This window comes from Nuphar pumila, chromosome 8 (assembly GCF_984573655.1).
Source record: "Nuphar pumila chromosome 8, dmNupPumi1.hap1.1, whole genome shotgun sequence".
Taxonomy (NCBI): Eukaryota; Viridiplantae; Streptophyta; class Magnoliopsida; order Nymphaeales; family Nymphaeaceae; genus Nuphar; species Nuphar pumila.
In genome coordinates this window covers 122626396-122651542 of record NC_143256.1, presented here as the reverse complement: position 1 = coordinate 122651542, position 25147 = coordinate 122626396, and the positions used below count along the sequence as shown (strand labels likewise).

Below are 25147 nucleotides of genomic sequence, written 5' to 3'. Positions count from 1 at the left end.
GTCTATAATTTCTAGCTATTCCCAAACCCGAATTGCATTGGGTTTGGGCCTTATTATTAGACCCCGATTCAGAATGGGGTCTGATAAGAACCGAACCGAACGGCTACGACCGAGCTAACCGGAAACTTGGTGCCGAGTCAGAGTCGACGAGACTGCGTTAGCCCGTACGGTTGGGCCTCCTAAAGTCAAGGGTGAAACCGTCATTTTCATGCGATCGGCGCCCCCGAAATCCCGACTGCACAGGCATGGACGAATCAGTCATTGATGGAAAGCGCGGAGGGTAGAAGGGACAAATCTCACGAGACCTCCGCCTTTTTCTCGACCTCGCCGTCTGCGACGGGGACGCATCTTTTTCTTTTCTTTTTTTTTTTCCCGCGTGAGCCTTCTTCTTTCCTTTCTTCCTTTTTATCTAACCATCAAACCTCCTTCGGTTTACGAGATTGTTTTTTTTTTTTTAGGAAACGAGATTGGTATCACTTGAGAGAGAGAGAGACTCAAAGGTGATAAAAACTCACTATAAATTCCTTGATAATTACGCCGTTAAAAATATATGTACAACACCCAGCGCAAGGAAAAAAATTACAAAAAAAAAAACTCTAAGATAAAAGAAAGGGCAGGCAACAACGAAAAAAAAGAGAAAGAAGAGTACGAAGGAAAAAATCTTAGACGAGGGGTGGAGGAAGGTTGAGGTCGAAGAGGAAGACCCGCTTCTCCTTAACCTTCCCATCTCCGCCCCTCCCCGGTTCGAAACCCAACTGCGGCGCCTTCCCAGAAGCAACCACCGGCGCTGACGCCGGTCCTCCGTACACATCGCGCGCCTTCACCCCGTAGAACGCGCGCCATTGCTCCAGCTGCTCGGCCGCGGCGGGCCCTCCGCCGCCTCCGTCCTCGCCGGACGCGGCCGCGAAGTTGGTCTTCGCCTTGGGCCCGCGGAGGTTGCGAGCGGCGTTGTCGTAGGCTCGCGCGGCCTCCTCGGCGGTGTCGAAGGTTCCGAGCCACTTGCGGGTCTTCTTCCAAGGGTCCCTGATCTCTGCCGCGAACCTCCCCCACGGCCGCTTCCGGACGCCGCGGAAGTGCGTCTCCTTCGCCGTCGGCGGCTCCGGGACCGGCGACGGGCTCTCCATCTCCGACGCCATTGCCCGCGAGCCACCCAACTCCTTCATCATGTGGAGCGTGTCCACGGCCATGGCCGAAGAAACAAAACGGCCGGAAAAACACCAACCGAGAAGAACCCTCCCTCTACTGGTTTTAGAGAGAGAAATAGAAGGTGTGCGAGAGAGAGTGAGACACGTAGCCGGAGTGGGCGGCCAACCCATGTATTTATATAGCGAAACCCGCGGTTTACGCTTTGCCCGACAGAGCAAATTTACTTTTTCACGCCAACCTCTCTCTCTCTCTCTTGGTATTGGGGGATGTATGTATGCATGAATGTATAGGCACATGCATGGTGTTTGTGGATGTATGTCTTTCTTCACCTATGGATTGTTTGGTGTCATTCTGTGGGTAATTTACAGAAATGCCATTGTAGGGTCTTGACTTGGTCAACTGTAGAGGTTGGGTGGTGGCCGTGTGGCAAACGATCCACGAGGACATGGATTTTTTTATTTTAAATCAATAAAAACTATTTTTAACGATTTAATAGTAAAGATTAAGTAAACAAAAACTTGAACACTGTGGGCTCAATGAACAGCCACGTAAGTTGCTGTACTGTTTGACCAAGTACCATTCCGGCGAAAGTTTGTGTAATACGGCACATTTGTGAAACTTGTGAGTAGGGATCGCATGTGTGTAAGGATGCAGGCGTTGTAGGTGCTACGGAAATCTATGGACAAAATCTATGAAACCACTTTTTACCTGCTTTGTTGACGCCGTGGAGTTTGTCGTTTATTTTTTTTAATAAAAAAGCCCCATACTTCCACCTTCACTAAATGCTTGCGTTGATTATTTAAGAGAAAAAAAAATAACGGACGTGATAGTTTTTTTTGGGATCGGAATGAAATAAAAAGGAGGACGAAGCTTCTCTCTCTCTCTCTCTCTCTCTCTCTCTCCTGGTTAAACATTAAACGAATATACAAATATTATTATTAAAAAAATGCAACCAGCGAAAGCTCAATCAATAAATACTCAATTTATTAAATTTTGTCACAATCGATTTCAGGGAATCGGCCGATCCCGATTCTGAAGCCAATGAAGCTGGATCGGACAATTTTGAACCAGCAGATGATGCGCTGCTACAAAAATATTAAAATAATATTTAAAATGTTTTAAACCTTTGATGAAAATTATTTTAAAAAAAAAACTGATTCGGCTTGTTTCTTATTGAGTTTTTGCCACGCCAAATAGCAACGATGCTGCCAATGCTAACATTTATGATATAATTAAACTGTTTATTTTAAAATCACAAAATTTTAAAATTTACACATAGATTGAGAGAGAGAGAGAAATGGAAACCTACAAAATACAAAGCTTACTAAATCAAACATGCTATTGGATTTTCGAAATTTCTGATGTGATCTATAAGCTTGTTTTTATAAGAATCACCTTCTTGGAACATTTGATTCCCATGCATGAATAGGTTTTAACCGGGTTTTAAAAATCAACAACCTACAATTTTCATAAATTTTCAAGACTCCAAATACCATCTTTTCATCCAAAATGCATGATCTAATTGTCCATGCATGGGAATCTACAATGCATGATCTACACATCTATGAGGTTGGAATTTCGGGAAAAAAACACCAAAAATTCACTATCATGTTTTATTTAGTAGGTTTTGTATTTTGTAGGTTTCCATTTTCCTATATATAAACTACTTATAACATTCTTGCTAATTTGGTGCTTCATAAACCACAATTCATGAATTTGGTGATGTTTCACCTTGATGCCCAAACATGTCAATACTTTAGCAAGTAAGTATTCTGATTCTTGTAAGCACTAAAACTCTAAAATAAGCGGTTTTAGATTGTTAAATGCATTTACCATCGACTAAAGCTAATCCCCACGTTAATGGCACGTGCTACTTTTGGGAAGGAATCATTGCTATATTCATTTCACACGTGCCACTTCCAAAAAATTGGTTTTCTTTAAAAGACAAAAGAAAATACGATGCATAAAAAATGTATATCATACGAAACTCTGCTTAAGATATAAATAATATATACACTTAAAGAAAATGATAATATAAGTAGTTTTCTAAATATTTCACTTTTCTTTTTGGGATAATTAGTGAAAAACTGCTTCACCGATCGAGTTGATTGGCGTAAAACCCAGGTGACCTTTGTCCAAGGACTCAAGATTTCCTAAATAGATCCTACATTTTTTTAGAGCCGTTGATGGCCTAGATGAATGGCAATTAAAGTTTGCAAATTAAATGTGTTTTTGGATGCCGTTTATCGTATGGATGAACTGCATAGAGTAGATCTGACCGTATACACACTCGTTTCAAACTGGTGAGGTCCTGTCAACTTGGTGAAAGATGTGGCCCCTTTGACCACAAGATGATGAGTGATTTTTTAATAATATTAGCAACATTTGTGACTAGGGTTGGGTAACGAGTTGCATAATTTTTCATTAAAGTTAGTGTTTAAAATAATTTAAAATATATTTTTTTTATATTTACGTGAAGAAGCCACTTATAGAATCAGAGACCTAGCCGCGCTAGCTTTGCCTGCTGTACTTACTGTCACTATAGTTTCTATAAGTTTTTAATAAGAAAATAACAAATCACCAAAAAAATAGCAGCGGCAAACCACAATCTCAAACTAATAAAGCACAATGAGATTACTGCTAAGCCCATATGTTTCAAGATAAAGTGGATCCATAAAAAAAAAAGATAAAATTCATTTTTATTAAAATTATGTAAAACCAAGAGTAGGGTGTCAACGGGTCAGGTTTACCGACCTGGAGCAAACTCTTTAGGGTCCAGGTATGGTGATAAATAAGAAAACCTGATTAAGACCCTGGACCGGGCCCGAAGGTCCGATAAATACATTGATCCGGGTATAGTTTGTGAAATTTCATACCAAACCTGAGTTTCGATTAAGACTCGCAAATTTTCAATGTAAAAATGATAAAAATATTATTTTATCGGGTTTGTTTCGAGTATGGTTTTTCTTATAGTGAACCGGATAATTAGACCAAGTCTAAACTTGATACTATACACGAAAATGTTAGGAAAGTTTTAAAATATTAAATCTTGATGATTTTGTTTACTGCCAAAAGTGTTTTGAAAAAGTTTAGTCCTATATCTAAGAGAGAAAAGTTTTTCAAGAGGTTTAAATAGAGAGTTTGTTATCTATGATTTACTTTGGTAAGCCTTGAGTCTTTAGGTGGATTGTGGACGTTGCTGCGCATCGTGATGTGCAGCAACGGATGCACTGTTTGTGCACACGTGCATGCGCACGCACATGTGCACGCGCGCGCGCAAGGGCGCTTGAGGCGCAATGTGGCATTTTGATGCCACACTTTGCAGCGGTGCGAGGTGCAAATGTCTATTTTGGATTTTCGGTTTTGAGATATTTGGTCGTTTGAAAGGTTTTAATAGCATTTATATTGAGTTTATATTGCATTGTGACTGTTGGACGTTTTTGAAGGCCTTTGATTGACAGTCAAAGGTGGGTGACCGTTCAAGGACCTTTTCATCCTATTTTCAAATCATCTGAATTATGGCCATTAATCTCATTTATCTCAAAAACGTTTTGGCCTTTCTCACAAGTCTATAAATCTCTTCCTTTTCCGTCTTTTGAATGATTGAAATTTCTGACTCTCCAATTTTCTCTTTTCTTTCTTTTCGGTTTGGCTTGCAAAGTTCATGTGTGGGAGAGGTCATATGTTCTTGTGAAGCAGTGACTCTCTTGAGGTTCAAGTCTAGTTGTATCCTGGGAACTCAGTCGTAACAAAACCCTTTTTCGCATCTTCGAAATTCTCAGAGTGGGGCGATTGAAGTTCTAAAGATAGCGATCTTAAAAACGTACCTCTAGGCTTGAAATCTCTTTTCTGAAATCCATTTTTCACAAGGTTGGAATAACAGAAAATTGGGTCCAAGTTTGGTTCCACTTGCGTCCAAACCAAACCTGACCTGTTGACACTCCTACAAGAGAGTAGAGTTCGCTGGCATCACTCTTAGCCAATAGGGGCGTCAATGGGCCTGGTTTACCCAGACCCCACCTAAACCAAACTCTATAGGGCCTGGGTATGGTGATAAATAAGAAGACCCGGGTAAGGACCCGAAGGTCCGATTAATACATGGACCTGGATATAGTTTGTGAACCCGGACTCGTCCCAAGTTTTGATTAAATCCCATAATTTTTTAATATAAAAATGATTAAAAAAATATGATTTTTACCAGATATGATCAGAGTTTGGTACAGTAGTTCTTATCGGATCTAGGTATATTTTTTATTATAGTGGACTCGATTAAACTCGGGTCCAAACTAAATACCATACCCGAAAATCTGATTCAAGTCTGGTTCCACTGGGTCTGAACTAAACTCGACCCGTGACATCTCTAGTAGACAACAATATTTCTGTAGGCCTAGGCGTAGACCAGGACCTAGTTCCTGACTTGGTCAAACTTTGACCAGATATTCTCATTACCGTTCTAATACTCGCAAAACATGAAGCGGATTGAAGTGCAACCTGGAAAATATATATAATTTACAGACAGACACCTAACTTATCCAAAATTTACCCAAAAACGCCAACTTTACGTAATTGTTCCAAAATCAATGCTTGCCCTTGAAATCGTTCTATGCGAAAATATTCAGTAAAAAAATTGCTAAAATAGGCTTAATACTTTTTTCTTCAAGAAATATGATAAAACTCGTTGTTCCATTCCATCGTCGAGGACATCAAGTAATTATATTTGTACCTTGAAGCGCTTCAAATACGTTTGCAATGGTTGAACATAAAAAAATTAAAAGGTTGAACGGCATTTTATAAAAAGGAAATAATCTCTGTAGTTTTCTGTAATTTACTTACAAAAAGCGAGGCCGGTTGGCCTGGGATTAACCCTGTCGAGTGGCCGGTTTCCGGGGATTTTATTAATTTAAATTTTTATTACAAAAAAATTGATGTGAAAAAAGAAAAAGGCAATCGACGGCAAGCGACACTGTTGAGAAAGATTCGACGCCTGCGGGCGACCCTTCCGCGGGGGTGTCATGATGATGATGGTAAAGTCATGTGATGCCATCATCAAGATGCCGTCGGCCATCGGCCATCATCATTATGATGGCCATAGGCACATCCGAAGGACGACAACCCAAACCACATCCATCCACATCACGTCGTACGATGACCATGCATGATATGATGTACTTTCATCACTCCACAGGTTGACAAATCGACCATGCTAAATGACTAAAACACCCTTAGCACCGAAAAGGACGGAATCCCAAATGACGCGGTAAAATCGGGTGATATAAACGAGGGGATCCAATTCAATTTGGGTAAATGACCGCGTAGTTTTTAGCTCTCTCATATTTGGATCGGATCTCTCTCAGATTTGAGATCTTTGGCTTTAAAACGAAGTGCAAAGATGGGAGAAAGTTGAACATCTTGGTCCCTTTGGGTAAGAGTTTGTCTTGAGATATCAAAGTTTGTTTTTTGTTTTTTTCTCACCACTCACTTAATGGGTTTGCCTTTAATTTCGGGTTAAAAACATGACCACCCAGCCCTACGTCCACCAACCGTGATAAGGCAACGTCAGCACCTACGGATTCGAGATCTAACTGGATCGAGAACCATAAATGAACCCACCTAATCTTGATCACGGTGGGACCGGGCTGGCGGAAATCGCCTTGGATTCGGACCCTATCATCACCTCGGCCCAACCCGAGGCATGGCATTCCCAAGAAAGGTGCGCGAGGTTGAAGGGGACAGGATTGTTTCCGTAATTGCGCTCGATAGAGCCGGCGCGGCTTTTCCACCGTTAGGTTACCGTCAAGAATTGGCCGCGTTGGCCAGCGGGGATAACGGTAACGGAGGTCATGACTCCGTCAAGGAGAGAGAGAAGACGTGTTGGCGTGAATGTAGGGGGAGAGAGGCAAGGCAGAAAGGGACGAGACGTGTCGACACGTACCGAAAGGCGGACCGACAAAATGTGGGCCCCGCTAGAGAGTGGGGACGCTACGGTCCCCGTGATCGCCGCGCGCAGTCCGCCACGTGGATCTCGCTAGATTAGAGGGACCGGTGGGGCCCGCACCTGCCGCGCTTCGTTGTGCGACCCCACCCGGCCGCGTGCCGGCGGCCGGCTGCACCACCTCGACATTTTATGACGAAAATGACCCTAAATGGTTTTTATGAGGGAGCTTGTTTTGCTCTCGACTCGGGCCGAGACTGATGCCAGACGAGTCGCTGACCGGTCGTCCTGTTGGTTGACTTGACTGATTTCTTTCTTTGGTTTATGAGTGGAGGCAAAGAAGGTAAGGTTCCCTCTACTAACCTCACAGCTAGGGGTGTCAACGCATCGGTTTGGTTAAGACCCGGGTGAAACTAGACTCAAACCATATTGAATCATACTCAGTAAAATAATATTTTTATCATTTTTTCATTGAAAAATTGCTCATCTTAATCGAAATGTGGGTCTGGTATAAAATTTCACAAACCATACCCAGCTCCATATATTAATCAGATCCTTAGGGTCCAAACCGGATTCTAATATGCTCTTCTTATTTATCACCAAACCCTGGCAGTGCAGGGTTTGGTACCCGTTGACACCCTTACTCAGCTCAGTGCTCAGACTCGGATTATGTCAAGTCGATTTGTGTAACCGATACGTATCGGTTTATCCCCACGGACGAGAGGATATTTTTGTCATTTAGCTAATAGAATGATTGGGATGCCACCCCCGGAGGTGTAGCACGAGCGGTTGCTCGTGTGAGTCGTCGTCAGCGGATTTTTGTCGTGTAGCGAGGGATTCTTGCGCTCTACGGCGACTCTCAGGGATGACATTTTTCTTATTTAAGTAATTAAATTTTGTATATTTAGAAAAGCGATAGACTTATCATCAGTTTTACACAAAGCCGCTTAGTTTTTAGAATATTACATATAACCGTCTACTTCATTTGAAGGCATTCCATATACCCATCTCAATTCTCAAATTGAAACTCAGACCCTAACCAAACCAAATCCTACAAGATCCGGGTTCAGTGATAAATAATTAAGACCCAAGTCCAGACCCAAAGGTCTTATTAGTAGATAGACCGGGTATCGTTTGTGAAATTTTATACCAGACCTGGGCCCGACTCAAGTTCTGTTTAGGACCCACAATTTTTCGATATAAAAATGATCACAAAATATGGTTTTACCGGGTATGACCCGGTCTGATACATGTAGTTCTTATAGGGTCCGGGTATATTTATTTTATGGTGGGTCTGGTTAGACACGGATCTGGACCCGATACCATACTAAAAAATTGGGACCAGGTCTGGTTCCACCTGGGTCGGAACCAAACCCAACCCTAAACACAACCCTCTTTTATCATATACTAGAGTATTTTGTTGAAAAAAATAATTAAAAGCTAGGGAATTTTAAACAATAATGTTAGATAGAAAAAAGTTAAATGAATGATTTTAGGCCTTTGTGTTACTTTTTATACACTAATGTTCGGATACATGGCTGAAGATGGGCAGGCTTTTGTGTTACTTTTTTTTTTTTTTAGCTCAAGCCCGATTAAAGTCAAGTCCGAACCAGCCCAATTAGTAAACAAGCTTGACTTGAGCTGAGGCAACGGAAAAACACAGTGGACCCAACACAGCCCGACTGTTTTGCTTGCCGGTGCCTAAGGGGCCTGGTCCGACCCGACATGGGCTAGGCTCAAACTTTACAAGCAGATCTCGAGTTCTGTCTTTGAATCACAAATTATAAAAAGAGGCTAAATGTAATAAGTGAAATATTGCAGTGTTTTGTAAATAATATAAAAGTTATGTGGTATTTGTATAAATCATTCAATGGATTTGACGTCATTAATAGGTTTATTAATTGTAAAGCAAACCCATCACGTGTGTCAGGATCTTGCAGTGCAGAGCCATCCCCATCAAGAGAGAGAGAGAGAGGTGTCAACGGGGTTGGTTTACTTGGACCCGACCCGAACCAAATCCTATAAGGTCCGGGTATGATGATGAATAAGATGACCAGATTAAGACTCGGGTTTGGACCTGAAAGTTCAATTAATACATGGATCCGAGTATAATTTGTGAAATCTTATACTAGACCTGGAGCTGACCCGAGTTATGATTAAGACCCATAATTTTTCAATGTAAAAATGATAAAAAGTATGTTTTTACCAGGTAAGGTCCGGGTTTTTGGCTCATGTAGTTCTTATCGGATTCAGGTATAGTTTTTCTTATAGTAGATCTGATTAGACCTAGGTCCTAACCTGACACCGTACCCAAAAAATGTGGTTCAAGCTTGGTTCCGCCTGGGTCCGAATCAAACCACCCCTAGAGGGGTCACAGGCTGAGGCAAGGAAAGAAATTCAGGTAGGAAGCAGTGGGTCCAGGGTCCATAATAAGAAGTTTCATTCATTTATCTGACTTGGGTGCAAGGTCCGGATCCAAATGAAAATGGTATGTGGTACAACCGCAATAGTATATATGTGGTACAGGTAGGCCTGGGAAATAAGCCAAGTCGCTCATAGCTGGGCCATGTGACCTCGTAAAATAAGCTCGGCAAGCTAAATATGAACAGTAAGTATTCATCACAGCTCCACTTGTATAAGCTTATTAGGTAGTAATAAAATATATATATATATATATATATATATATATATATATATATATATATATTTTGAACCTACGACATGGCATTGGTTAGAAATGATTGGAGGAGAAGGATTCATGTGGAAGACCCATAATGATTTTCTTTTTTGGTTCATATCGCCGACCCCAATTATTTTGGGATGAAGGCGTAGTTGTAGTTGTTGTTGTTGTTTTTGTATATATGTATATATATAATATTTGTATTTCTTTCGAGACAATATATTTGTTCTATAAACAAGCTTGCTCCAACTCGGCTTGGCTTGCCACAAGAACGAACCAACCTTGAACACTTCAAGTTCAGCTCGTTTAGCAGCAAGGGCCGGTCGAGGGGGGGTGAGGAGAGCCTCGAGACCCTCTTAAAGTTTTGGAATTCATTTGGGATAAGATAAAGCCTCTGAACTGATGACCTTCTGTGGGTTTGACTTGTGATTGATGAACACCACTACTACCTCAAGGTATGTTGGTCTTTCTAATAAAAAATGATTATTTTTGTCAAAAGTGATAAATAAATAGAACAAAAATGTAACTTGAAAAAGTAAAAACTGAAAAAAAAGCAAAACAACCTTTAGTAAAATAGCAAAAGCAATAGCTATTATCTAAGGTAGAAGGATATAGTTCTCAAGTTTTCTGGGTTTTTTCATCTCTCTCTCCAATCCTCTGCAAGAGGCCCTATTTTCTTGAGCCTCTCTCTTGAATGGTTGATTGAAATTCTGCCCATTTCACATTTTTTTGTAATTTTGTATAGTATAGCAGCTATAACTTGTTTTTGTGCATGCCATGTAATTTTGTATAGCTATACCAATTGTCATCATGATTTTCTTTCTTCGTGGTGAGGCTCATAAATAACCTCATTTCAGATTATTTTATTTTATTTTATTAAAAAAAAATTTGTCCCCCTTTAAGCAAAATCTTGGATCCGCCACTGTTTAGCAGCCCTAGCCCCAGGTCTATTCATGGTAGATCTGAATCATAATCTAAACAATCGGCAGAAAGGCATAATCTGAGCCCAAAGTCAAATCCAATCCATATCAGATGTAGTGGAGTTGGAACCAGATCCAAACTGGATCTGATAAAGGAGGTTGAAAACAAAGGTTTTAGGATAGTACCACCAAAGAAAAGGAGGTCGAGAATAATAAGTGAAAGTGGGTCGAAATTTATCTCGAATTGGATGTAGATCCAACAAAAAGTGCCTATCCGAATCCTAAAAGGTGAAATACCAAAGCCTGAATCCGATCTAAATATGAACCTGGATCTTATTTCAAGATTAATATATATTAGCATAATGTGTTGGATCCATATTAGATGTTCAACCAGTTCTGATCTATCGGTAATCATATTATGTGCTTAGGATTTTGGACATTTGACCTCGTAGGAAAGTCCAAAGTATTTTGATTGGTAGGATTGCAATCTTGCAGGAGCTGGAGCTGGATCCATGTTGAAGGTAAACCAGGACAAACCCTAGCTTTCTGGATACAAGTATAACCAGATCTGATCTAATCAAACTTAGCTATTCGGATCAGATTCATATATGAGAAGATCCAAACCAAAATGAACGGGTCAGCAAGAATGATTTTAGTGATTTGAAAAAATCTAAAGGGTCCATTAGGATGACACTGTCGCAATCTGATTAACCCAATCAACTAGCTAATGAAAAGGCTAATTACTGGTACTTAAGATGCGAGCGAGCCAATGTAGTGAGAATCATCATGGTTCTAATCCAAACTCCAATTGTTTCTTTGGACTCAAACAAGGGTTAGGCCCAGTCAGTGGTACCTAATTGCCAAGTCAAACCTGAGCCATGACAGTAAGTCAAGTGGCTGATGATGATCTATAATAATCAGACCCAATGCCTTGGAACCCTAACCCATGACTGAACTGGGGGTTACCAGATTTGGTCCGAAAGAGGTCCAATTGTTGGGTCCATTTATCTGGACTCTTCAAGCCGAAACTAAAGCGAAGACCGATTTGGTTCGGTCCAATTTTGAAATGTTAATTCAGGAATGTTCAGGTATGCAGGATTGACTTGACTTGCTGAACACAGTGATACTATGTCACATTGGCACTGCCTCATGTGAAATAATGCAGGTCATCTGTGTCTTATTGAATATATATATATATATATATGTGTGTGTGTGTGTGTGTGTGTGTGTGTGTGTGGTGGTGGTGGGAGATACGGCTGTCAACTGATCGGGTCAGGTTGACCGGAACCAGTATAATTTTATAAATTTATTTTTATTAAAATTATATAACACTGAGATCTGGTCGGGAACCAAGCAAAAATCATGACCCAAACCAGGCCTCTCAAATACTATTCGGGACAGAACACGATACATACTAAACCCCTTGACTGCCCTAGTGAGGGTGGGGCGTGGTAGAGCAGATTATATGATGGTTTTGTACAATGATACCATAAGGTGGTACACACTCTTATTCCGAATAACTGGGTCAGGTATAACTGAACTGATTATACTAAACTGGAACTGATATTGGTGGACCCATGGGTTTGTGTTGGGTCCAAAATATAGATCCGTAGTGAAATCGGTTTGGGTCCTGTAGATGAAGACTCAAACCCAAATGGACCATTCTTGGCACCGTTGTTGGGGACATCAGTTGGACACATCGTTACAGGCAAGTGACCCAACCCGATTATGTACCCAGACACAAATGGTTTTTCATATTTTAAAACAGGTCTACTAAAGACCCGATGTATACCCAAACCCATTAACCCATATAGGTCCACAGTTTTTAGTTGTAACACTAGATCGGGTCGGGTTTGGGTCTTACTTTTAGACCGACTCAAAATCAGATCCGATAAGACGCAACCAAAACCCAGCCCGGTTATACCCCTATTCATGTGGATCTAGTCAACAAATGTTAAATATGACCTTAAAGATATTTTTAACGTGTTTTATTTACTATGTTAGGAGGTTTTATCATATCTATTGCTTTATAAAATTTTATTTAAGAGATGATGAAAAATCAAGGCCCACAATTTATGAATATTAGGGTAGTTTTAAAATAGCATAAAAGATACATGTTAGAGTCGAGTTTAACATGAAACTGTAAAAATCCAAAGGTTAGATTTTAATATTTTAGTTCTGAAAATCCAGTGTGGACCACATAACTTGTGGTGGTTATATATATATATATATATATATATATATATATATATATATATATATATATATATATATATATATATATATAACAACAACTACGCCTTCATCCCAAACCAATTGGGGTCGGCGATATGAACCAAAAAAGAAAATTATTCTGGGTCATATATATATATATAGATAGAGAGAGATAAGCTCTAAAAGCAAAATCTAATGGTTGGATCATGTCTAGCATATTCTATTTTATTATTTTCATGTGTTGAAGTTGATTCAAATATAAAAACCATCCATGCAAAGGCACTTTGGAGATGGATTCACGAGTATATATACTCATAAAGCAAAACAATGTTATCGAAGGGTAATGATATTCTCTTATTGTCTTCTTTTCTGTCAAGGTAACCAAATTTGAAAACTTAATTGTCACATGCTAAGCTCTACCAAATGACCATTAAAGTAAATGTTGTGAGGAAAAAGAAAAGGTGTTAACATGACGGAAGCATGTTTTTACCAGATCATTAATTCATTGGTATTTCATGAAAATCCATATCTTTAAATGTTGGTAACATGTCAATGGAAATTAGCAAAACAAGGTGAGTAATAATGATATTCTTGATCAAATTTGTATTTGAGACCCCTTAATTATATCAGTGTGAAACTGCATCCAACCATTCCAAGCAATCTTGCGTTAATAACACGTTATTTTGAACGTGAAAGCATCATGTAACAAACTGCCGCGCAAAATTGGCACAGCCTCATAGGCAGAAAGTTAAGCAAATGACAGCATTAATTTACAAGAACGTGCTTGTTTTAAACCTTGGTTAAGATGAAGGGACCGCCATTCAGAACATAACCTTCAAAATTAACAAAACGTTTAACATTGAAAACAAATGCTGTCTTACGTTTGATTTGCAGCATCACTTGTACAAAACTGAGTTACTCAGCCAATTTGCTTTTCATTACAAACTTTTGTGTTTGCACCAGGAGAAATTTAGATTCATGCAACTAGGCTGGGTGAAGTTGATTCTTTATAAAATTGATTCATCTTGTATCTTGACTAAGCTCGATCTAGGTTTGACATTTGCTTCCGAGTCAGGCAGCGTGACCTGATAAGTCCCCCTGAATCAACTATGACCCTGAAGAAGTAGAGCAACTTGGAGTCTTGGACAAGTTGAATTCTTCCAATATCATAGCCTATTTGAGCTAAACATTCAAGCTTTATCATCAACTAGCCTGCCTTATGGACCGTTTGGATGTCATTGGAGTTCTGAACTTTTCAGTTTCCCATTTGGTGGCAATGCCAAAAGATCATCAGATTCCAAGGTTTCATTAGCATCAGGTTTGGACATTGGAATTCCTGCTGATCATGGAAAACATGGGAATTCTCGGTTCTCAATACACAAGATCCCAGTGATCCCATGTTATGGGACAAAAATACATTGAACTTTTGGTTCTTTATTACCAGCATAAATTGGAACCAAAAATAATCATTAAGAGTTTAGGAAGGATTGGATTTCATGTATGTAGGGGGCATTCCTGGTTATTGGGGATAGCCTAGAAAACTTTACGGTTTACTTTTCTTTCTTTTTTTGAAAGTCAAGCTGGGGTTAGGCAGACTCCTACCAGTTATACAACAATACCATTGAGATTGAATTGCAACGTCCCAACACAAGGTGAGGCGAACTAGCAGATCCTACCAGACAAGAGGAGCACCCCTTGGTAACTTTAGGGTTTACTTGTGATAAATGATGTCATGAAAAATCCTTTGTATGTAGGCCATGTGAATAACACATCAGAAGCCATGTCAATCGGTATGGTGTACACCAAAGATCACCTTGGGATAAACTTAGATATTCATGTTACGGGTGTCTATGTCCTGGAAATTCTTGCTTACCTACCGTTCGTTTTCCTCTCAAAGTAGATAGGAAATATTCTGTTGGAAAAGTTTTCTACCTTTTTTTCCTGGGCATGTGTCACCAAAAGAATTGTCACTTGTGATACTGAACGTGCGGCTTTAGTTTCAGATTATCTGAATGTACTTTGAACCTCCCAAACTAGTCTTGCCCAAACAGAAAAACCAACATTATTCTTTCTTTCCAACCATGCAAGATTGGCATGTTCACACCTTGGTAATGGCATCACTCAATGTATCAGTAGACAAACTACAGAAATCTAACTCAACATTAGACAAACTTTCCTCAATAAAAAAATCATTAGACAAACAACTCCAGACATCTAACTTTATCCAAGCACACCACTACAAAAAGGGTCGCTCTCTCCCTCTCTAAAAAAAAGGAAGCAAAAGTACCCCATCTTCGGTTACTACAATAAAAAGCTTCAAACAGTAATAACTGGGGTGAAAAGCTTCACACCTTGGTAATGGCATCACTCAATGTATCAGTAGACAAACAACTACAGAAATCTAACTCAACATTAGACAAACTTTCCTCAATAAAAAAATCATTAGACAAACAACTCCAGACATCTAACTTTATCCAAGCACACCACTACAAAAAGGGTCGCTTTCTCCCTCTCTAAAAAAAAGGAAGCAAAAGTACCCCATCTTCGGTTACTACAATAAAAAGCTTCAAACAGTAATAACTGGGGTGAAACGTATGGTAGGCCCCATCTACGAATTCTCAGATCCTCAACTTCAAAACCCACCCCAGTTCTAAGAACCAGGTAAGGTTAGACCTATCTAGAACAAGCCAGTTATCAGCAGATATTCAGTGGCCCATTGCTAAAGGAGGTGGGCTTTTGGATAGCCCCATGTGGTTGTACTTGGGGAAACTTGATGGTATATATCCTGAAGGGGGCCGAGGTCAAAAGGCAAACTGGGGTAATTCAAATGCACAGTAAGGGTCTGTTTGAAGCACAGTACACATGGAACGGGACACACTCGTCACTCATTCAAAGACAAGTGTGTCCCAAACAATCCCCAAAATGGCGACACACTTGTCATATCAAGAAAACCGAATCCAAAACCTTAATCTATGTAATTTAAGGCAACTTATTTTCACTAAAATTACAAGTAAAATACTCCGGTCAGCCAGGGTGCAGTCGGATATCTGACAAAAATCACTAAGGCAAACCTGACACATTACTCAGGCCGGGTAGGTGAGCCCAAACGATAATTCAGTTGACGTTTTTATCGCCATACCCAAGTATTCAGGTTCAGGTCCGGTCAGGTATCCTATATAAACCTGACACATAGACACGCCTAGACCCTGCCTGGTTGTGAGCAATCTGGTGGTGAACAGTAAGTGCCTGATTCACTTTAAAGTCTCACTGGGTCAAGCTTTTACCTCAGGTCAAGGCTTAAGCAAATCTTTGTCAGCAGAAGAGCAATTTATTGCCTCACCATAGAACAAATTACTGTGGACGTTGCTGGTAAGAAGTCAACCAGCACAGCACTCTTCGGCCCCAAACACTGATGAAAATTAGCCTCTAGCATTAAAGTTGCAAAAAGCAGAATAAAAACGCTGTTCAGCCAAATTAGCTGCAGCTTGAGCAACAAAATATACCATCACTGGTCATGTACCATATGCAGTCAAAGTTTTTAAACCCAGAGAACAAAGATAACTATAAAGCATCCTTGAAATTTCACTATCAAAAGACATAAAATCAACACAGAAGGCGCATCACTTAAGAGGAATAAACCTAGACGAGTGAGTGGCACCAATACCTGGCCTTCCATGCTTGACGGGCTTGTAGCTGATGGAGAATTCTGCCAGGTAATGGCCGATCATCTCCGGCTTGATCTCAACCTGGTTGAAAGTCTTTCCATTGTAGACTCCGATGATACTTCCGATCATCTCAGGCACAATGATCATGTTGCGCAGGTGGGTCCTGACTGGTTCTGGCTTTTCACCAGGTGGGGCTTCACGTTTCTGTTGTACAATGCAAATTCACTATTAGTTGGATGAGTATGAGCCAAATTTCTCCAACTATAAGGCCTCTGTTTGGGAGCCAATGTTGGAAGGGGTGATGACAACAACATGCTCAAGGGGATGTTGAAATCCATCCATTTATAACATCACCCCTCCTAACACCATCCCGATTTCAGTCTCGTCTCCCAAAACCACCATTCCAACCAAATGAGATGGTTGGGATTCCGTGATTCCCCCATCTCCACTCCCAACAACAGATCACATACAGAGCTAGATCTCTTTAAAAGAAAATTACCAACTCAGGTTCGCTGACAAATCTCCTGGTATCAGATTAACTACATCACATTCAAACAGTGCAAATAGCTTTATGAAAGGTCATAAAATCAATTTAGACACACGATTTGTTGGTTTCTATAAAATGTTTTCCATGGTCCAAAATCCGCTTTCTTGTTAATAACCTCTCCGAGTCCAAATTTTTCAAGATTCCAATCGATATCAATGTACCCAATTATTGTAATTGCTCAGGATACCCTCTTTTAGCTTCTAGGGTCCAATTACAAGTATATAAAATTTCCAAACAGGTAGCACAGAAAATAAATGAAGAACCAGATGGAGCCATCAAAACACAAACATATTTATTGACTAGGTAGACAATGGCACCACTAATTCCTATTATCTGATTTATCCACATGCTCGCCTACAAAGTTTGGCTTGCTTTCAAGCCATACATGCAAATAAGAGGCTAAACAACTTTTTAGAAGTAATCACCAAGAGAGTTGCATTTTGAACTGAGTACAGGTTTGTCTAGATCCCTAAGAACACCACAAAAGATGAGTTTGTTTTGTTTGATGTAAACCAGCTTCACTGATAGGCTTGCAACTATTACACAACATGTTGGCTTCGTTCTTTTAGTCCAAATGGACCAAATGTTTGCTAATTAAAATATCCAATACTCAAGGATATGAAACCAATAACCTTTAAGGGAATGTCATTCTAAAACAGGTGTCATTGTTATGCTGAACAATGTCACCATTTTATTTCTCTCTTGACCTTTTCTATTCCTTCTAGGTACTCATGGTTGACAGACCACAATGTTGTGAAAGGCGTTGAGGCATAGCGAAGCGCTCCACCAAAAATGAAGCAAAGCATAAACCTCGAAAATATCTAAAAATACAAATAAATAAATAATTTTTATTCATGAAGCAACAACCAATATAAAATAGAAAATATCAAACAAATACCAAAAAATATGAGAATAACATGTAAAACAGTAAAAGTAACATTAACTCAACAACTTGATCTAAGTATCTAACCATTAAAATTTGAGCATTCAATGAAAAATGAAGTAACAAAATCACTAACAATTAAATTCCTCAACATCATGTCATAATCATATAATGCATATTAGCATAAAAAATAAAAAGTTAATGTATTTCTCCAAGACAACCTAAAATGAGAATGTTACAACATTTACAAGTGCAAATGAAGGACAAATAGAACAGAGGAAATTTTTATATGAAAATCTACAAACTTACACAAACAATCTTTGTATGAAAATCTACAATCCTACACAATAAACGGTCAATTAAATGTGCATCCACCTATCAAAAAATTATTTTTAAATAATGACACAAACTAACATTCACAATTAGATATATACAATCTTTACAAAAACCAATACATACACAGTTAATTACATGTACATACAATATCACATGCAATCTTCGTATAGACAAACTGGCTCACAGTCGATTAATTCCGCTGATATGCCTGCAGTAGCTAGTATTGAGTAGATCTCAATGTTTGTTATATTTATTCCTTCAAATCACAAAAGATAAATGCCATATAAAAATCAACAATGGGTATTGCATATAATTCAAGAAAAAAAAAGCAATCAAAACACCCTGCATTGCATGCTTAGATAGAAGAGATAGAATAGCTATAAGTGGAGAACATTCCGCAGGTCACTAACAAGTAACTGAATCAGTTGGAAGACGCAATTTGCCAATGAATAACCCTGAATAATCCCTTTAGAAACCCAAATTTCTTTTATTCAATTTTAGCACTCAAGCAGTCAGCTTGGAGCCTGACAAGAGGTGAAAAAAATTATGAAAAACTTTACTAAATAATACCATTTGTGACTTGAGTTCTCTTGCAACAGAAACATCAAAAAACACTAAGAGGAAACAAGACTTAATTATCGCAGTAGCTACCTAATCATTCTCAGGTTCCAAGCAAGGAAAAAATACATTCTAAGTTATTAAATCAGATTTCTACTACCAGCAGTGGACATTCACAAATCACCAACAGCACTAAATGAACTATAAATCCAGAAAACAAAATGACATTAGGCAGAAAATCTATATATATATATATATATATATATATATATATATATATATATATATATATTGCAAACAATGTTGTGAAAAGTGGAAGCGTAGCGAGGCGTGTCACCCAAATATGATGTGAGGCATAAGCCTCGAGGCATAAAGTGTAAACCTCACAAATAAATAATTAAAAACTTACAAAAATAAAAAACTTGAAAACCAAAAATAAATATAAGCAAATAGAGAATTCAAAATAAATATAGAAAGGTACAAAACAGATATCTAGCAATAACACCAAGGTAATAACTTGATCATTTATGTATCTAACAAAATAAAATATGAGCATTTGACCAAAGAATAACTAATAAAATCACCAAGAACATGAAAATACATCCTTGAATCCAACACACACACACACACACACACAATTATAAAGCACATGCAAATACACTTTTAAATGCACAGCAATTATTATAGAGCAAATCTTAGCAATTTTTTTATACATCCCAATCCACATCCCTATCTCAAAAATCAAGCAAATACATGGTTTGATACATAGAAAAAGAAACATCCAATGAGGGCACTGTGTGCACAATAGTGGAAAAAATGCATCAGGCATAGAATCATAAGATTGTTGAAAGGCAACAAGTGATCTAATTATGATATGCAATTACCACACTTAAATTTATAGGATTTTCTATAAATCTTAACATATATCAGGAAAATCCTAAAAATTGAAAATTAAAAGGGAAAAAATTATAGAAACATAAATATGAAAAAAATTAATAGAGCAACTATCCAGAGCAAAACAAAGAGGTGGAAAGAGAAAAGGAAAAAAAGAAAAAGAAAAGAAGAGACAGGGAAAAAATAGATGAGAGACGAAGAGAAGGAAATGAGAAAAAGAAATAAGAAGGCAAAAAGAAAGAAAGAAGAAGGAAGGCAAAAAAGAAAGAAAGGAATAAAGAAGAAGAATAAGGTGGCAGAAAGAAAGAAATAAAGAAAGAAAGAAGAAGAAAGAGGGAGAGGCATACCCTTGTCAGAAACCTCATCATTGTGCCAAAAGTGGTCACAAGAACCCCTCATCGCCCCAAAAGTGGTCACCCAAGCCCTTGCTGCCATTAAAGAGAAGAGTCGAGAGGGGAAAGGTTTAGGAGGGAGCTCCACCTATCGGTCCCCCTCCTTTTCATTCATTTTGTTTTTAAAATTTAGGTCAAATGGAGGCTTTGGCTCCCATTTGACCAGACTTGTAAGAGGTGCAGGCCTCACCTTTTAACGTGTGCCTCACAACGAGGCGCGTGCCTCTGGACCTATGGGCTTTAGGGGTGCGCCTCATAGCAAAAGAGAAATCGCCTTGAGGTGAGGCACGCTTTTTGCTCCTCAATGCGATGTTTTAATAATACTGATTGCAAATCAATAACAACATTGAAAGAAAAGATGCACAAAGTATAGGACTAAAGGCCTCACACATCTTCCATAACATTGTAACTAAGGGAACGGGTAGAAGCCAAGAGAAATATGGACACTACCAAGCAAAAACACAAGGTAAATGAAAAAAAGAAGAAAAGAATGGCCATTACCAGAGTATGTACTAACAGTCATCAAGGAGGAGGGAAGAAGAAAAATGAGGGAAGAAGGGAAAAAGAAAGAAGAGAAGAAGAAAGAGAGAGACAAGTGTACTTTCTTCTTTCGGCAGAAAGAGAGAGACAGAGAGAGAGACCGCTGGTGGTGGCGGTTGGGATGATGAAGAGGGTGGGGAAGAGATGAAAGGGGAGTGCCTTGACATTGGGCCCCCCTTGTTTCTGTTTTTTTAAAATGGATTTTGAGTCAAATGAGGGTTTTGACCGCATTTGACCATGCCAAAATGAGGTGTGAGCCTCAAGGCATATGAGGTGCACGCCTAGACCATCGTTGTGCCTCAAGGCAAAAAGGCCCTTGCCTTGAGACGAGGCGTGCTTTTTTCTCCTTGAGATGCACTTTCAACAACACTACAACATTGGTTGACTGTTATTATCAACTAAAGGATGCATTGCAGAAAAAAATCCTATGCATTTCAGAATCACATGTTAAACTAAATAAGATACTGAAAGCCATAACTCAGTTCCATTTTGACCACATCTCTTTGCTTTGCATTGTTTTATGTTACCAGAAATTCCTAATCCTTCCCTGTCCTATAACTAGATGAATAGCAAGTATTATTTTGCAACTCCTTTGCATAAACTTATGTAACAATATGACATTGAATCGATAAAATTGTAATACAGAAGCGTTCAAGATGTATAACATCTGCATAGGCTTCTGGTTTGAGTATGGTGTCTAACATCACAATAGAAAAGGACAATTGCTCTTCAATCATGATGATTGCTTACAATCACATGAGCCAGCACTTTTGAAGGCAGTTGAAAGATCTAAACAATAGCCCACTAATATCTGTATTGGAAAATCTCAATAAAATGGTTTTGCGGAGGTGTTTGACTTTGCAAGAAAAACAAGGAATTTGTGAAAAAGAAAAATGAAATTAAAAATGAAAAAAAAAACACAAGCTTCTGTAAAGAAATTGTCCAACTCAAAAGATGCATTGCAAATCTATTTCGAGTTGCTTTTTTGCTTTCTCCTCTCCCTGCCATCTCTGACCTTTCTATAGTGTTCTCTTAACAAAGTAAAGACCAAGGTTAACAAACTAGTAAGCAGAAGCGGGAAACGATACGAGAAGTGAGGCATTTTAAAATTTATAAGAAGCGGGAAATGAAGTATCAATTTGAAAGCAAAATAGGAATAAAGAATGAAGCAATATGGTAACTGAATAGGAATCAAACAAGAAGCAAATAAAAATTATAATAAAATTGATTATTCTTATATTTAAGAACTTTTCAGTAAAAGAGTTAATTTTTTGTTAAAATCTAACAATGATGATTACCATTTTAGAGAATCTTATATTTCATAATTTTTCAGTAAAACAGTTAATTTTTTTTTAAATCTAATGATGGTTACCAATTCAAAGAAAGTACATGGGAAGAAAGTGGAAGGGCGAGAAGAAATACATGAAAAACATGAAAAGAAATGTGAGAAAAGTATATAGGAAGCATAGATCATGTGTGTGGGAAGCATAGACCATGTGTGTGGGAAGCATAGAAGAAGCATGGGGGAATCGAGATTCCCATGAAGTTTCAGAAGCGAGGAGCATCGCGCTTCCGAAGCAAGTTTCCGGGAAGCGAGCTTCCCACCTACGTAAGAAGCTTCTGGTAACTCTGGTAAAGACCATAAACTATGAGGCTAATTGCCAACCTATCTCCCTTTTCTGTTAAGATGCCAAACAACCATAACTTGCAATTATACACTCTTGATTTACACAAATCTAATCTCCAAAAGAAAAAACTAACCATTGGATTATAGTTAGCTTTGTCTATTTATATTTTCATGGCTTAAATTTGTCTCCAAGATAAAGTTTTGGGCCATTGTTGAACCACCCTCATCTTCATGAATTCTGTGGCATTGATTTTTCACTACCTCAAAAGTTTAATCTAATGATGTATTAGAGATTATTAAACCTATTGACACATGAAATAAATCATGCCAAACATATCCATACAGTTAGATCCTACATTTGGTGGATAAATCCATGGAAAGCAAGAGTGTGTACCACCATGAGGTGTGTGTGTGAGTGTGTATGCTACAATCATTTGTATGTACAAACCATAGTCGGCAAACTTGTGACTCGGGCTCGGATCGGACCCCTACTGGGTCACCGAGTTAGAGGGTTGACTCATTGACTCGAACAAGTCAGGACTCTAGATTTTATAGTGTAAACATGTGAATAAGACATGGAAATAACTAAACTTCAAGCTAATATGTCAATAGATAAGTTACAAAAACATATAATTATACATGATTATTAACTTTTTTCATTGAACAATATTAGATTCTTCATAACAAGTGATTTTATATAAGAATTGTGCATTAAAATAATAAAATACATGATAAAAATTTTATTTAATGGGTTGGATCAGCAGTCCTGAATCGTGACCCAGTTGGGGTCCGATCCTGGTCCACTCTGGCAATTCCCAAGTCAACTAGCAGGGTTTTCCCAACTATGGTACAAACAACAGAACAATCCGAGTTGTACATGTGATCTACATGGTCTGTTTTGTGAGGATTAACATTTGAACTGCCAGATGATAATGTGTGAGTGGGATATTGTGGCAATCTAAAAAATCGATGGCTATAAACGATTCAAAATTTCTCAACTCATAAAAACATCTTTTTTTCGAAAAACATTATCTAAAGGTTGATTCTTACAAAATCAAGCATGTAGAACAAACTAAAATGTCAATTTGTGTTAAAACTGCTTGCACCATGAGATCCCAAGTAGATTGCACATACATTCAATCCCATCTTAAAGTTCAAGCAAACAATTGATCCGTTATCTAATAAGCAAATGAAGGCATAGGCAGGAAAGTATTGTCTCTATCTCCGAGCTGCTGCTGGGAGAAAGATGGGAAGGGTTATGGGGGGTGGCTTCACGGTTGAGAGGGGAGACGGACAGATTTGTTTGTGAGGTTGTAGTTGAATCCACATCCCATTTCTCTCTCCATCTCTCTTCCCATCTCCACTAATCTGGGATCCAAACTGTGGAGGGAAATTGGGATTCCATGAATCCCTCTCTCCGGTCCCAAAACCAATTCGCAAACAGAACCTAAGACCAACCATCTACACGTAAAAATAGAAAAAGGACACTAAAATTCTATCTAAAACTTATGCCTAGGATTACTGATCATTCAAAAAGCCTTCAAGCCTCTATGATCACAGAATAAAGAAGCAAAAGCAGGCAAACAAAATTCAACAGGAAAAAGAATTAAGCACTAACACACCAATCCAAACGCAATAAAAAAGATGCGAGTTTTTACCGCTTTGCGCAGTTTCTTGATCAAAGCCATCGGCTTTCTCTTCAAGCCTCTCTGGAACCTACACATTCAACAATGAAACAGAAAATTGCAAAACCGGATCAAAATCACACCAAAGAAACCACGGATATAAAGAGCGAGAGAGAGATCGCAAAATCGCGCACCGGCGGCGAGCGCGAGCATGGAAGAGCTTAACGAGCTCTTCGGTGGGCATGTCGAGGAGGGCGTCCAGATCGACCCCTCTGAAACTGAACTTCTTGAACGTCCTCCTCTTCGGCTGCCCGCCGGGAATCTCCGTCTCCACATCCGCCTGCAAAAAAAGCACCCAAACCAACTAAGTCACGTAGAAAAGCTCTAAAGATTCAAGGAGAAATCAAGAAGATCGGTGCTTCCAAATCATAAACCCTAGAGATTTCTACTCACCATGGCTTGAAATGATGGCAAAGAAGGAAGATAGAGAGTGGGGACTGGGGAGGGACCAAAGTAAACCCTAAACTTGTATACCGGCGGAGCTTGACGATAAGCTAGGGTTTCGACGGGATAATAGAAGAGGAGAGCTAAAGATTATTTATAGTTGGTGAGAAGCGCGCTTCTGAGTCCTAAGTTTGCACGTGTGTGAGTGCAAAGCAACGCCACAGGATTTTCTCGGCTAAGAGAAAATATCACGATAAATTTAACTTTTTTTTTCTTGTAGCCAGCGTTTTGGGATAAGTCTTTTAAATAAATTATTTAGTTTTTTCTCGATTTTTGAAGTTACCCTAATGTAGATCATCTTATTTTGCAAACCAAACACATGAAAGGTGTACTTCGAAAACTTCTTTTTTTCAAATACCACATTTATCTGGATAAATGGGTCTACTATCCCAGCACACCCTCAAAGAAAATCTCAAAATATCAGCAAATATAAAATGTGAAAAACAATATATGAATAATATAAAAGAATATATAAAAAACTTGTAAATTGGTATTTTGTAAAAGTGTTGTAATAAAAATTACAATATTTTCAAAATTTCAACCGCTCATGAAGGGTCCCGAGAGGTTGAAAGTTCGTAATCAGATATACGCAAACTGATACACGTGTCCGTGTATCTTTGTAACACCACACAACATATTAAACCAAGATCTACTTAATCTGAGTCACTCTTGTGATTTTCATGA

At 38.8% G+C, this 25147-nt stretch overlaps 2 protein-coding genes across 2 annotated transcripts; both read right to left on the bottom strand.

Moving 5' to 3' along the window:
• Positions 1 to 662: 662 nt before the first annotated feature.
• LOC149830516 (ethylene-responsive transcription factor 9-like) lies at positions 663 to 1187 on the bottom strand. Its single transcript, XM_090015475.1, has one exon. The coding sequence runs from the start codon at positions 1185 to 1187 to the stop codon at positions 663 to 665; it is 525 nt and encodes a 174-aa protein (XP_089871601.1).
• A 15115-nt stretch (positions 1188 to 16302) lies between these two features.
• LOC149830515 (small ribosomal subunit protein uS19-like) lies at positions 16303 to 24526 on the bottom strand. The gene is made up of 4 exons (XM_090016562.1): positions 24413 to 24526; positions 24154 to 24299; positions 23993 to 24050; positions 16303 to 16761 (listed from the first exon to the last, which is right to left on the bottom strand). Exons 1-4 carry the CDS (start codon positions 24413 to 24415, stop codon positions 16513 to 16515), a joined length of 456 nt encoding a protein of 151 aa, XP_089872688.1. The 5' UTR covers positions 24416 to 24526; the 3' UTR covers positions 16303 to 16512.
• Between the last annotated feature and the right edge of the window lie 621 nt (positions 24527 to 25147).

Excerpts from the sequence above, each read along its gene's own strand:
- LOC149830516 (XM_090015475.1), bottom strand. The coding sequence starts at position 1,187 with ATGGCCGTGGACACGCTCCACATGATGAAGGAGTTGGGTGGCTCGCGG.
- LOC149830515 (XM_090016562.1), bottom strand. Across the intron at positions 24,051-24,153 it reads CATGCTCGCGCTCGCCGCCG|GTTCCAGAGAGGCTTGAAGA; the intron begins GTGCGCGATTTT and ends TTGAATGTGTAG. Across the intron at positions 16,762-23,992 it reads TCAAGAAACTGCGCAAAGCG|AAACGTGAAGCCCCACCTGG; the intron begins GTAAAAACTCGC and ends ATTGTACAACAG.